The sequence below is a fragment of the Anas acuta genome, chromosome 3 (genome assembly GCF_963932015.1).
Source record: "Anas acuta chromosome 3, bAnaAcu1.1, whole genome shotgun sequence".
In the NCBI taxonomy this organism is placed as follows: domain Eukaryota; kingdom Metazoa; phylum Chordata; class Aves; order Anseriformes; family Anatidae; genus Anas; species Anas acuta.
In genome coordinates, this window is record NC_088981.1 from 15,706,119 (window position 1) to 15,721,729 (window position 15,611).

General features: G+C 37.2%; 1 protein-coding gene across 42 annotated transcripts in view; it reads left to right on the forward strand.

The window, feature by feature from the left end:
• NRXN1 (neurexin 1) overlaps window positions 1-6,170 on the forward strand; it is a 703,785-nt gene extending 697,615 nt beyond the window's left edge. For all 42 annotated transcript variants that reach the window (XM_068675787.1, XM_068675785.1, XM_068675788.1 and 39 more), the window contains one exon: window positions 5,149-6,170. In XM_068675787.1, the coding sequence (XP_068531888.1) occupies window positions 5,149-5,456 (308 nt within the window). In that variant the 3' untranslated portion in view covers window positions 5,457-6,170. The remainder of the gene's footprint in view (window positions 1-5,148) is intronic.
• The last annotated feature ends 9,441 nt before the right edge of the window (window positions 6,171-15,611 follow it).

Here is a 15,611-nt window from a genome sequence, read left to right on the forward strand (position 1 = left end):
TATCTCCCTTTAGATTTATTTTAACATTTAAAGAAGATTGAGCCAACGACTCTCCCACCTCTCAACCACAGGGAAAAAAAAAACAAACAAACAAACAAACAAAAAAACTACCTGCAAAACCTTAAGGAGCTGGTAGAATTTGTAAATTATTTGAAGTCAATATACAGCCAATCACTGCACTTGGAGGTTAAAACTACATTCAGTGCAAAGAGAGAATGTTTTACTCCTTAATAAAGGGGCTACTATTTTTACATGTAGATGGTGTTTTGCTGCTAGACTACTTTTAATAGTAGCTAAATTAGTGTCGCTTTAGAAGCATGTTAATGTATTATGTCTTTCCTACTAAGGACCTTTAAGATTTCAATTTCTAGGAAGCAAATAATCTGGCTTTGCATATCAAAGAGTAGAACAGCTACTGTAATATTTTTTTCTTAAACACCTCCAAATGTAGGTTATTGTCTTGCTCCCTCAAACTCAGCATTTGATAAATTTCTTAGAGCAAATGCATTGGCGTGAGTTCAAGATGGCAAAAACACTCAGCTCACAAACACCACACCTTTCCACCATGTCTCTGTGGGTTGTGTATGCAGCTCTCTGCTCCCATTCTCTTTTAATCATTGTGTTACAATGGTTAAGAAGTGCAGCATTGCATGCACAGCAATGAAGCTAGTTTTGTGGTACCTCTCTCACAAGGGCTTATTCATGCTTTTGAATATAGACCATTTCAGATCTGATGCGAATTTGTCACTGAGCTACAGCAGCTGCATGTGGAATCACCTCCTACTTCTTCCCTCCCATGACAGCTGAGTCATTGCTGGGCATCCCCTGAGGAGCCAGTTTTTGCCCCCTTTCAAGAATCATGTGAAAACAGGTAGGAAGGCAGCAGGCTGAGATACCCCTGTATTTGGACCAGAATAGTTTTGCATAAGTTTACAGCCAATGCTCATCCTGATTTTGCAATTGGGCTGCATCTGTCCCACCTGTTGTCAGGGGAAGAACTGAGATTTGTTTTTCAGACTTTTTTTTTTTTTTTAAATGAGAATTAGAAATTGCAGTAAGCTCAGACACCAACAGAATGCTCAGAATCCAACAATGCTGCATAAAGTTGACTACAAACAGGTCTACAATGATAGCACACAGAGTGAAAATTAGTATGTGTCCTGTAAATAATTGCCTTCATGCCTCATTGCAAATGTAGTAGTTAAACATTCTTGTCTTGTGAGTAATTTCCTATTCACAGTTTGTGGGAAGGTATAGATGTAAAGAAAACACATTTGGGGTCCTTTTGTTGGATTTTTTGTTTTGTTTTTAAGTCTGCTAATTTCAATTCACAAACACCATGGGAGCCTGCAATTCCAATTTTCTTTTCACAGTATTAATGAAAACTGGGCACTGAAAATAGTCAGATTTTTCCTGTTAAATTTTAAACCACTTTAGAAGTACAGTCAAGAATAATAACTTTCTAATCCATTATTACACAATGTTAAACTGTGTTCAATTGCTATTATTTCATGCAAAGTTTTTTGTAAGTGGTAGAATAGGCTTTTAAAAATCAGTCTGTTCTAAGCTGGTCTTTGAGGCAATTCAAAAATGCTGTTCATGTGCTGTTGACAGGAAGACTTGTGCTTCAGAGCAGTTGCTTTGAGAAAGGATCCTTGCACCACAAGATAACTTGTATTTCCTCTCACTGTTATGGCATGGTTTGAGTATAATTACGGTCCTAATGATTTGCTGTAGTTCTTCACTGAACTATCCTCAATTTAGTATAGGTTGTTTCAGAATTTTTTTGTGACTTTTCAATCTTAAATATTGGCATCTTTTTAATATTTAATCTTGATTCACCTCCAGAATATCTAGCTTCTTATTTAAAATTAGAAACTTCATATAGGATTTCTACTGCTATGGACATTAACAGAGACTGTGACCAAGTAGCAGCCAAGGTTTACCCATAGGTAAACCACTCTGCTGTCGTTCCAGGAGCCAATGACTCTGTCTGGTTCAGCTGCAAAGATAGTGGGTGGCATCATGCATTTCTCAAAGAGTTGGGAAGTGAAGAGCAAGATTCCTGTAACCTGGTAATTGTTGCTTGCTCTCCACTGATATAATCTGTTGTGCTTGTCTGCAGTTGTTCTTCTCTTTCAAGAAAAAAAAAAATCCAGCTGGTAAATGCCCTAAGATATCTCTGTCTTAGTCAACTAAAGGTCCTGGTTAAATAAAAGGCAGATGTTTCAGCAGTGTTGATGTCTGGGGACTTGTTTATTTACACAGATTACAGATGAAGTGTAGGCTGGCCTTTTCCTAGTGCCCTTTCCCTCCCTGTCTGAAGATCGGACACTTGCTTTATAGCATGTGCTCCACAAGTCTTTCCCGCCTGAAATGTAAACAGACAAACCCATGTGCTTTGTAAAACTTTCCTCTTATTTTCTTCATTTGTCTCGGGAGGCCCTGCTAGGTTAAATGCATATTTTAATGTAAATGGAAGAAAAATAGCAAGAAGTAATTTTCCTTGCTGAACTGCTCCTTTTACAAAAGTCCAAACAAATGTAGCAACAGATGCTTTGAAAGTGTTCTAAGTTTAAGTAACATTCATGTAGTTGAATATTCCTAAAACAGATGGGATAAATGAGATAATTGTGAAAATATTCTTAAAAATAAAAGGCTGCCATCAGGTGAGAGGCAAGAGTTTAGGTAATGTTGAAAAATATATCTTACTTGTTTTTTTCAGGTTGCAATGTTAAAAGACTGTTTTCCTATAAGCAAGCTGTTAATCGTCATTTAGTGGACATCATTTGTAAAGTTAGTTGATGGCATTTGGCCCAAATGTCTGTTACTTTAAAGAGAAAGAGCAGCTGTTAGTCCATCAGGTATTGACAGAATTCATTCAGTTGCTTTTATTCATTTCCTGAAACCACGTACAGTAAGATAAAACATTGTCTCATTTTTAATTCACTCTGGAAATACTCAGGAGTCTTTGTTCTGAAACAATGCATTGTCTTTTATAAAGCAATAAATGAAAACCTGTGTGTAAAAGGATTTCCATTTACTACAATAGCTAAAATGAAGAAACACGATCTAATACAGTTACTACTTTGAGACAGACCCCATTTCTTAGTAGGATGGTACCTACCGTGAAATGAGAAAAAATCTTTGAGCCTTCTGAAGCGAAACTTCAAGATCTCTTGTGTAGTCATAGAACAGACCAATTGTATCAGCTTGCATTAACTAAGAACTTGCAGAGGAAAAAAAATAAAAAATTAAAGTACTGTTTGACACAAATGACAGTTTTCCTGCATCTTACTGTGGTGCCTCTGTTATTGCAGCCAAATAAAATGTCACCTTCTTTGAACCTATGTGGGATAACTGTCAGGAAGTGGCTTTCTAACATTAAGAACACAAATCACCAATACGAGTAATACCAAGATGGGCAGTGAGCTTCATTCTTTTCAGGGTTCGAGGCTTTTTCACTGTTTTATTATTCATAGACCAATTATGGATGTCTGTAGCTAGTGGCTGCTTTTAATTTTGATTGCCCAAACTCGTTGCAGTTGTCTGACAAAACAGTTTGTGTGGCATTACCTTTAATGTAGCATCCTTAAAATCATCGTCTTCCTATTACGTCTAGAATGCAAAAGAAAAGTGACGGTGGGGCATATGCCTTTGTGCACCTTAAACAAGATATTTCTCTAATACACTTCTTTAAAATGCTGGTTGTAGCAAGGGCTGACAAAGCTGAAATTACGAATATATTGTAAAAGTAGTGTTTAGCTGTACTCTTAGTTAACATTTATATTGTATTGACTGCATTTTCAGCCATGTATAATGATTTAAAATGTGGTTTCTATAAGCCAGCCTGGATGCTTAATGAAAGTGTTCTGCACCGCTCAGTGGGAAGCTTTGGTTCACTCACTGCTCTTTTTTTGCTCCTGAGCTCAGCCAAAGCTGGTTGTGCTGGGGTACGCAGCCTCTCAGGGGTTGGGAAATGCTGTTATAATTAGAGGAATACTGCATAGACCCAAGTCTCTTCATTTTTTGTTGATAATACTTCATAAGTTATAGAAGATCTATCCCACCTGTTGCCGCTCAAAAATATTCTGTACAAGTATCTTCCTCTCCTCCTTCTGCTAAATGCAGTAAAGGAAATCATGGGAGATACACGGGCATTGTGTGTGCTGTGGGCATTTAGCCTACAAATTCCTTTTGGAATTAGCTTTCATTCCACATGGCTGTGGAAGGAGATAAAATATGCCAGACAACACAATAGTTCCTATAAAGAAGACTTCACAGTCTGAAGACACAGGTCAGTTCAGTTCATATCACAACTGAAAAGAACAGAATGTGACCTCAGAGGTGGGTTTTTATAAGGTTGAGTCCTTGTCTAGTGTAATTTGAGAGTTTTTTTTACGGACATACAGTTGCTTGGAAGAACATCTGGTCAATGAAGAAAAGAGGGAAAGGGAGAAATTGAGTGAAAAGGTACTCTAAAGCATAGCCATATTCAAGGAAGACTGTGAATTACAAAAGAGATGGTAGACTTGAGGGTACTCTAAAAGAAATAAAAGTATAAATATAATTAATTTGAAAAAAATATTAAAAGGAAAGGAGAAATTGAGAAGCTGGTTGAAAGGAGGCTAAAGAATAGCTGAGGATCCTTTTATTTGTAGACACCTTATTAGTTGCTATCATTTATTAATATGGGGAATTTCGATTTTCCCCCCACATTTCATTTGCTAGTGTGTCTTATTATCACTGTCCTCACAATAAGTACTATAGTGTCGTTGTTGGTTTTTTTACAAAAGATAGCCAAAGGAGAAGGGAGAGATTCTTTCTTCCCAGATGTTAGTGTTCTGGCATTTAAATTTAATTATTCCAGATGATTTAGACATTCTTTGCTTAGTAACAATTCTTGGAGAAATCATGCTTTTGAAGGCTAAAATTAGATTGTCCATGCTGTCCTCTTCCTGTTTACTCGCATTAACAGACACGAAAATTGAATGGGCTGCGAATCTGAATGCTTTAGGAGTAGGGTACTTGGCCTGACCCAAGTGAGTGCAAATAGAATTATGCACGATAGTAGCAGGTAGATATTACTAACTCCTCAATGTGCAAACTCAATAATAACCTCTCCCTTATTTCATTATCTACCTACAGCAAATCCTACCAGGGCAGGAGGAGGAAGGGAGTATCCTGGCTCGTCCGAGGTGATTCGTGAATCCAGCAGCACAACAGGCATGGTAGTTGGGATCGTGGCAGCAGCAGCGCTGTGCATCCTCATTCTCCTGTATGCTATGTACAAGTACAGGAACCGAGACGAAGGATCGTATCATGTAGATGAGAGTCGAAACTACATCAGTAACTCAGCACAATCCAATGGGGCTGTAATCAAGGAAAAACAGCCCAACAGTGCTAAAAGTTCCAACAAAAACAAGAAAAATAAGGATAAGGAGTACTATGTCTGATCTCAACATCTAAAAGAACGCTTGTATAGAAATAGTCTTCATTTTATCTGAGACATAATACAAACTTATTTACTTTACTTTTTATGAAGCACATTCAAAAACAAAAGACAGGGAATGCAATCAGAAAGGAAAGACTGTTTTTAAAAACAAGCATTTCGTGCTCTTGTTTTTCAGAAACGGGAGCTGATAAATTCCCTAACATCCACAGTGTTTTCATTTACTCTGCCTGTCTTTATGTTGCTGGAACAGTTCTGAAAGACAATGATGGCACCACGCATTCATAAAGCAAGGAGTATTACTACAACATCAAGGCACAATATGAAACAAAACAAATTAAAAAAAAAAAAAGGAAAAAATATAAAAACAGAAAAAAGAAGCTACCTATGATTCTGGATTTAGCCAAAGTGCTAGTGCTTTCTTGAGAAGTAAGTTAGTCTTATTGTCAGAGAAGACTGTCATTATATATGGTGACTCAACAAGCAAACATAAAACAGTTTGCCGTCTGGTGCAGTGAAGCAGTGATTGGAAACTTGCATTTGAAACAAAGTGCTGGCTTTTCTGAAGACTTATGTAGAAATACTTTCAAAAAGCCCCTTTCTGGTTGTGAGGAAAATAGTATGGAGGCCTTATTTTCAAACAAACAAACAAACAAAAAAAATCTGGAATATAAGGCACATTTCCACAAAAGAAAAAAAAAAAAAAAAAGAAAGAAAAGGAAACAAGAGGGCATAGATGCAATCATTGGGAAATTTTCATGCACGCTTAATATGTTATTACATATGTTTATATAAAAACACATCTATATGTGCTTTCTGGACTGTGATAAGTGATGTTTTATAGCCTGTTGTATAGAAAATGCAAACTATATCTGCTCTTCAGCCATTTTTGGTAAACTCAATGTTATAAGTGTTGCTAGGTATAGAGAGTTTTACGACATCTGGAGCAACAGACCCAATTTAGTTTTTTTGCAGCCATTATAAATTGTCACAGACCTTTTTCCTTTTTTTTTTTTTTTACTTTATTTTACAGTGTAGTGGTTATACTAAGGGGAACGTGTATGAATGTATATAAGAGTCAGCTAGTTTTTTTCTTACCTGTACAGCCTCTATTCTGTTGCAATTAAGTTCTTGTAGTTTGTATGAAAGAAGTGGACTAGAAAGCAAAAATATATATCTATTGTAATTTCTCTTCTCCTTCCTATCCCCATCTCTTGCTCCTGATATGCATCAATGAAGTTGATCAGAACAGCCAATTTTCCTAGAAATATACTTTCATTAATTAGGTAAATATTTAGTGACTTACACTGGCCTTTGGCTTCCAGTCAGAGCTTCACTATTGGAGAGCATGGTTTGCCTTACAGAAACCTGTTCTTACAAAATTATGAGAATGATGAGTTTCGTGAGAATCTTAGGAAGTATCATACTGTGTTGATCTGACATTCAGTTATATTAACAACAGCTACTACAGCATCGGAGGGCAAAAGATCTAAAAAGACCCATTTTTATAATCCAGGCTGATTCTACTGCAGAATTTACCCCTTTCTCCAAAATGAAAATAATCTGAGGTGCATGATAGTACTTTTCAATGGTGGGCATTTTGGCACATAAAAAATCTTTTAGCTAAGTTGATTGTGTAGTATTGCAAGGCATCATAATTAGACAAATATAAGTTCATCATGTTTTGAAGTAACAGCTTTTCTTGCATATATAAAACATAAAAGCATTTTAGTTAAATGTAGTAAATTTAATGCTATAATTCACGTGTTCAGGTTATTTTTTTTTTCTAGTATTGTTTCATTAGATTCACAGCAATAAATCATAGTGTAACGTTTTATTTACAAAGAAGTTCAAAGGGAATACATTAGACAGAAAGAGGGTAGTTCAGTTGAAATCAACCAAATCATTGGAAGGCCTCCTGGGAGGGAATATAGATGCCCACACTTTACAGACAGGAACAAGGAATTTAAAATTAGCTTTAAACATCAGGCACAAATCATTTTGTTGTGTGTTATTCACTGCAGCTGATGAAAAATGCTGGAGACTGGTACAGCTATCTATCTGGGAGTCAGAGCACTTGAAAAATACATGTAGCTGACATGAAAATGCCTCTCTTGAAGGTTGTCAACCACATCAAGGTGTGTTATGTTATATTTGTAAAATTATTATTTTTTCATTAACATTTACGGAGAAATGAGAACAGGTTCACAAAATCCATCAAAAACTCATTTCTTAGATGGTTGTTCACCTATGGCATTCATAATTTCTCCCACTACAAGACAGCTGTACTCAGGGAAAGGCAGGGTTGGTATTCTGAAGGTCATTGCTGGAAGCAAGAGACTTGAGTTGGAGGCAGGAAAGAATTTGAAAGCCAGTTGGTTGTCACTTTTGAAAGATTTCAGTGCTTAAAGATACGTGGAAGAACAAGAATAATCAGATGACAGATCGGACATGAAAGAACATGGTTTGGGTGAGATGAAATTGTCTTTTCTGCGTGGTATTGATTGCATTAATGAAATAGCACAGTTAGGTCAACTTCCAGGCAGTTTGGTAGATTAATCTTTAACTAAATACATACATCAATGAAAAAAATATCTGCTACTACTCTAATAAGCAAACACAATTTTAACACCGTTTCTGAAGGTTCTCCTTTTCCTCTTTAATTTTGTAATTTAATAATAATAATAAAAAAAAACAAATATGGATGTATCAGAAGTGCCAGCAAGTGAATTTAATATTCCTTTGTGTTTAAAAACAGCAGCAGCAACAACAAACAAACAGACATAAACCAACTACCTAACATAAAATTGGATCCTTTCTCAATAATAACCTAATTTGTTTGACTGAGATGGCTTCATTTCTATGACTGTATTGTGTTGCCTTTTTTAACAAAACACTAAATAATGTGTGAAACTTTCAACCCTAAAACATCGAAGAGAGGCCCAATGCCCCTAACCTTATAGTGCTTTCTGTGATAGATATTTACGATTTTTTTATTTGTTGCAAGGCCAATTTATTCATTATTGGAAATGCTAAGCAAGTGGAATTTACTGTTTTGTTAATAAAAATGTTTCTTAATACAAATGATGGCTTGTTTTTTTGTTGTGTTTTTTTTTTTTGTTTGTTTGTTTGTTTTGTTTTTTCTTCCTCTTCACTTAGATCTGATATACCTGTATGTTCATCTTAAATCAGTGAAAAAAATTGAAAGTGGCATAGACATTCATGTCAGCAAAAAGTGACCTCAGAGCTCTTTGTACACTTAAATGAAAACACTCTACAAGTCCTGTGTTCAACTTGCCCAGTTAAAGCTTGAAAATATTAATGCATTGTTGCATAGAATCACTTCATTTTAAATTTTTTATTTTATTTAAATCAGGAATGTAGAACTTGATATTCCCCTCCCCTGCCACCTCTAGACTGGAAAAACAGTTTTCTTCCTTTTCCAACACTTTTTTTTTTTTCTTCATTGATAGAATATGATAGAAGTTAAGGTAATGGGATACAGAGATAGAACTGAAAATATTTTCACTTGTCTAGAAGTTGGTTTAAAATTAATAGAAAAATTAACATATTTCAATTCTTCAGAAACATTTCTACATAGTAATTACAAAATTTCAACCAAAGCTAATCCTTTAAATTAGTATTTCCCAGTTTAGTGTGGCTCTTCAATTCACAGCTTAACTTCAAGCAAACATCTAATCCTACTGATTTAAGGAAGCATCTAAAGTTGTCTAAATGCATTACTGAATGTGGATGAGTTAGGCTTTTGGATCTAACTTCCAAAAAGAACTTAAACATGTATCTTCCTTACTCACATCAATACTCACATCAATTCATCTGCTTAATTAGGTATAGACTGAAGTAAATTAGAAAATTTAAGTTTGGGGTTATCTGGAGAAAACATTCTATCTTCCACTGGTATAAAACAGTTAACTATAAACATATTATAAACTGCATTATGCATAGTTGAGTTATAACAATAGTGATTTTAGTTCTACTACTACAACAACAAAAAAGCATATTTAATTATACACTTTTAATTTAACTCTACACTTTATTTGTTCATTTCTTTTACATCTATACTGTGCTCTCCCTTTAACCAAAAACTAATGGCCTCAGTACCTACATCATCCATCATTAGTTAACTGCTTTAAGTGGTGGCCCCCACAATCAATCATCACTGCAGCCAAGTAGCTAAAAAACCTTCACATGATGAAGAAAAAAGAGAAAAAAAAAAATAAAAGAAGTAAATACAACTTAGAATAAGGAATTGGCTCACTTGTGTGTTTGTTAATTCCTCCAATATGACTACTTCATAGTTTAACCAAGTATTTTTTATTTGGGTATATGATTTTTCATATTGACTTTCAAATTTGCTTCTAAATTCACTCCAGTCCTGTCTAGAGATGTCTGTTAACATTATGCTCTGGTAAAACAGATTTGTCAGTACAATTTTATTTGGAATCAAGGCTATTTGCTTTAATTTAAGGGCCCTGTCCATTGCAGTCTGTAAGTATTCCAATGTGTTAAAATGTTTCTGGCCCTCATGGAAGTGGGGAGAAAGAGAAATCCACAATGCATTTATATCAATTTACAAGTTATGAATTCTGTGGTGTGATAAAATTACTTGCCCACCACCCTCTTATTAGTCTGAATAGTCTATTCCTCCTTTGGTTGGTCATCACTCCATGAAACCAAGTGTGTTAAGCTTTGAGCTAGAAATTCCACAAAACAATAATAACAACAAAAAAATCATTGCTATGGGTGTGCTCAGTTTTCTGAGATGCAGGGCCGGAAATTTTGCAATCTTTCACCTGCTTGTTTTGGAGGCTTCTTAAGGTCTTTGGGGCCTATCCTCTTTAATATCTTAATTGAAGACTTGGATTAGGGAATAGAGTGCACCCTCAGTAAATTTGCAGATTACACCAAGTTGTGAGGAAGTGTCGATCTGTCGGAGGGTAGGAAGGCCCCTGCAGAGGGACCTGGACAGGACGGGTCAATGGGCAGAGACCAATGGGATGTGTTGGTACTCACAACCACACAGTTATCTTTGCTTGCTTTTTAGAATGAGTAATTTCCCTACAACAATGCTCTCCCAGCCAATGGGGTTGAATTGTGGTAGACCACTCTTTTCATTTTATTTTTTTAAAGAAAACATACTAATGACATAAGGTGTAGATTTACTTCAAAGAATGTAGTATTTTTAATAAGTAAATTGCCTTTAACTGCAGTAATTTCATTCCAGCATATACTCAGAAGGTTTAAAAATCCACGGCAGTAATCCTCAACAGCATCCTTTCTGGAAACAATAAAGACATTACTTCATTTTTCAGAGTGCTCAGGAACTGACAACAAATGTGAACACCTTGGTCTAGCTACAGCAAATAATACAAGGAAATGGAATTTGGGCAGCCCAAAATAACTGCTGCCGCCTTTCCCAGACTTACAAGTGAGTCTGTTTACAAGCAAGTAGGTATTTACTACATGATAAATAGCAAAATACTTTTATCAGTCACAGTCTGGGATGGAGCAGGTTGAGAAAATACAGGCATGGCCTTGCATGGCTGCATCAGCCTTTTGAGGCCACTGGGACTCAGGTGCTATTGAGGTGCCTGCCAGTCTGGGGAAATGGGTAGATTTTACACAAGCAGCTGCTCCATACCCACTTATCTGCCATTTTCTGATAAACTTTCATTTTCCATTTGAAATTAACACACATTTTCTGGGGAAAGCACAGCAGATTGGTTCATTACACAATTTAAGTGGTTCCCAAAATGTGTCACAGCACAGCCAGTGCTTTAAGAAACAGAAACCTGTCTTTGCTACAAGCTGACAACATGGCCTCAGGTCTAGGGGAGAAACTTCTGTCCTGCTCAGGAAGGCCCTGGCCTTAGGCACAAAGGCTGAAAGAAAGGTCATACTTTAATGTTGGCAACAGCCCCTGGGTGGAGCAGACCTTGGTGGCAGTTGTGTGCCCTTTGTGCATAAGCATGGTGGCTGAGGGCACGGAGCAGAATGAGGCAAGCAGGGAAACCCTGTGCGTCTGGTTGGGCTGGGTTTGGGCTTCAGGTGGGGATAGCAAGGGCCTAGACATGGGCAAGGACTTGTGGTCCCTTATGATGTCTGTAAAGGACTGCCCTGCTGCTAGGCCCTGATTTTAGCAATCTGACAAAATGGTTGTTCACAGGACCCAGGGCCAGTTTTGAATCCTCAAGGAAGGAAGAAGATAACAACAGGCAATGTCCAGCCAGCACAGGGACATGCATTGTCCTCCCCAGCCAACAATCATGACAGGACTGTTGAACTGGATGGAGAACTTCCAGTCCTTGTTGCTTGGCCCAGCTGGTGTGGGTTTTGATGGTAGCACATCCATGTTTTCCCTGGATGTTAAATACATAAAAAAGTGGTGGCATCAATATGTATGTTGCCTCACTGGCACAGCTTTTGTTTAGAATATCAAGAAAATGAAAATGAATAGTCACCTGAGGTAAACTTTGGGGAAAACATTTAACCCAATCAAGTTTCAGATTTGTCAATTCAACACCACACATGTGAGCCCATATAGGCCCTATAGTCTGTGCAGTATGCTGCCAAGATTCCTGAAGTCCAGTTCTCAGATGAAAACAATACTGTTTTTTCTATCATTTTCTGCTTTCCCATGTCCACTGGTGCTCCTCTGCTTGCAGTGGGAGGGCCTAGGAATTTAATTAGGAGTCGGTTTATTGTTTCTTTATGACTTTAGCTTCCTGTGTCTCACATCAGAGAAGAAAGCTTACTTCTATGCATGTGCTTGAGCAGGGACACCAGGACTCAAAGCTACCCAGACAGCTGCATCCCATAGGCATTAAACTAACCCCATACAGCAATTCCAATATTCCTAATTTTCTGGAACATTGTGTCTCAAAGATTTGGACCAGAACATTGTCTGAGGGCAAGATCCATCAACTATCTCTGATAAACTATAGGGAAAGAGACAAGCTTCAGTACAAGATGTAAAACCTTGTGGGGGGAAAAAAAAAAAAAAAAAAAATAACACAGACCTCGGAAGTCCCACCCTACCTGCCACAGTTTGCCACTCTGCTTTTTGGGCTCACAGGTGGGTTTAATTACTTGCTGAGTACACCTGGAGAGGTAGCAGACTTTTTATCACTGTCAGTCCCACCTAGCAGAAGGGTTCTCTGGCTAGAGAATACTGAGTTTGTTGTAGTTATAGTGACATATCAGGTAATTGTAGATATTTTTTTCTTTAGATTTAGGCATTGCTGGTAAACAATACAAAGGCAAATCCCTGTGGAATTTAAAGGTCAGAACTGCATTTTCCTATGCTTTCTAGGTTTTTACTGACTTTGTTTGATTTACAGGTGAGATTCAAGGCATAGGACAAGATGAACATACTCCAAAAATAAAAGCAGACTTTGACTCATGTTGTCTAGCAAGTCTCCATATAGTAAGTTGAAGGAGTTCAGGTAATTAATTCACTTAAATACCGTTTTTTTGATGGATGGGGTCTGGGAAAGGAGAATTTATGCCCAGCTTTCCTAAAAGCTAAGTTTATTTGGGAGCTCACCTATAGTGTTCTGCAGACTTTGTTTAGGGAAATCTTTTAAAGCATAGATGGCACAAATATGCAAGTCATAACTTAGACCAGTTTCTCATTTATTTTAATAGCTTTCTCAGAATAAGGACTGCAGGATTTGGCTTACAGTTAAAGCTATGCTAACGTCAACAAGTGTCAATCAGTAGGAGTAAATTTACAAGGCAAAGCAATTGGTGCTGAGGACCTGACCTCCGTGTTGCATTTCAGGATTTTCTTTGAATTGGCTGCAGTTTGGTCTTGTGGCCAAGTGCCAATAAACAGGCTACATTAGGTGCATTCATTCATGGAGTTAATTTTGTTTGACCTGGAAAGTGTCTAGTTTGATACATCTTCAGGATTCAGTGTCTTCAGAACCCTAACGTTCCCCTCTGCCCCACCTTCTTTTCCTAGCTTGCACTTGCCACCACCCCCCTAGCCCCCCTTCTTTAAACCTAGAGAAATTGTAGTTGAAAGACCTGTTTCCTTCAAATAGGTTGAGATTAATATGGAAGTATTTTCTAGATACACACTGTATGAGAAATCCATGTTACCAACACTGAGATCACCAACAGCGCAACCACTTGTAGAAATACGCTGTAGGCAAAGCAGGGACTTCTAGATGAAAGCTCTACGTGTTGATCTGGAAGAAATGGCTGGGGCAGAGCTGGATTTGGCCATCCCTCAAAGAAACAGAATGGTGCTCAACAAGCTCAGCCTTTAGAGAACTTTACATGCAGCTTTTGCAATACTGATCTACTTTTAACAAAAGTTTTGATAGTCTTTCCTATTCCAATTCTCACTAAAATCAATTCTTTCCTGTAAGGGAATTAATCTTAATCAGTTCCGGATTTAGTCAGTATTAAAAATATCAAGAGCAACCACGAGAGATTGAGCTAAACTTGGAGATCTTCACTTGTATCATCACCAGACAGGAAAACTGCTATTTCTATCACGACTGAAACTTCATTGCTGCTTTTGAAGCTTTTTAACTATGGAGTGATTACACTTCCCTCTAGCATACTTCATATTATTATGAACATTTCATGCAAGTATTCTGTATAGTCATCAGTAATTCTTTTTGATTTGCAAATGTTAGGTGTCAAAGACTGACGATATAGACTGATGATAAAAGATTTCTATATCAGAATTTTGTAAATGAACATATTTCTTTCAGTGGCTGCTTTGCCTAAGTTTCAAAAATCATCTTGAAATATGTCTCTATTTATATTATTGCATTTTAGTGAAAGTTGATTGATAAATATAGAAAGAAAGATTTTTTTGTTAACATAAGCTTTTTCAGATACAGTTCCGTTTCAGTTGAGAACAGTTCAATTCAGCAACAAGAATATGACTTTTGAGTTTTTTTTTAAGCATAGTAAGTGAGATTTTGATATCATCCAAACTGATTTAGAAATTTTTGAGACTTCAAAAATAAACTTACAATTATTGTCAATCTTTCTGAATCCTGATCAGAGTTACCACACATTATGGGTGAAGGTTTGTATGAATAAAGTTGCAGTAACAGTCTGGTTCCTAATCTCACAAGCTGCCTTTCTGGAAGGCAGCTTTGCCAGACTTGCCTATGAGCACAGGCTGTGCCTGCTATGAGGCTCTGCACTCCCTGTGAAAACTTTCAGTGATTACTCATCCATGGGAACCATTACACACACACTGCTGCAAAATAGAGAAGTCCCTGCCTCAAAAGCAGTACTTGGCATTAATATATATGCTGTTTGAGGCAAAACTCCCATTAACTTCCACGCAAGCAGGGATTTCATCCCAAGGATGTAACACTCTAGATGTGTCAGCATATTAAAAAGTGCTCCAAAAGCACATTGAGAGAAAAAATACAGCCCTGCAAAAAACAACCTGAACGTGGAATGTAGAAAAACCAATCCAAACAACCTAAAACCAATCTGATCTCATGAAATGGACAATAGGCTGGTGTGGGTACATAGTTTCCGTGAAGTCCCTAATGGCCTTTCATAACTCATTTTTAGTTCAGCAAATTGGTGAGATGTGCAAGGCCTGATATCTTATAGCAATAGATAATGCAGCCTAACAAAACTGGGGCTGCACAAACAGAACACTTCAATTTTAAAATTTATTTTCAAATACTGTACAGATGCTATGTTATAAAAGTGGAATAAAAATCTAACAGTGGGACTTCGTGATAATAGGCTGGAACAGCAAAAAGTGGTGAAGGTCGCCAGCCATAGAGTAGCTGCATCTGTAAGAGAAAATAAAGACAAAGAGAAGGAAAGGAGCCAAAAAGCTCCAAATATGCCTCATCAACAACAAAAAAATCCTCCTATTGTAAGCTTGTAAGGTCCTCAGTTCTGTAAACATTTTTGTTTGCAATGTTCTGAATTACGACTGCTAGATACAGAGCTAAGGCAGCCTAGGAGTTGTAGTGGGGTGGCTCTGGTAGCCATGAGCCTCAGTGTAGGTTAGCTGCTTCAGCTGCTACCCAGATCCTCACACAGTTCTGCAGTGCTGCAGACACGCAGTCATCTGTGCTTGAGCTGGCAACTTTAATATTGCTCAATACCCCTATGCAAACTACAGTGCAGACACAGGCCT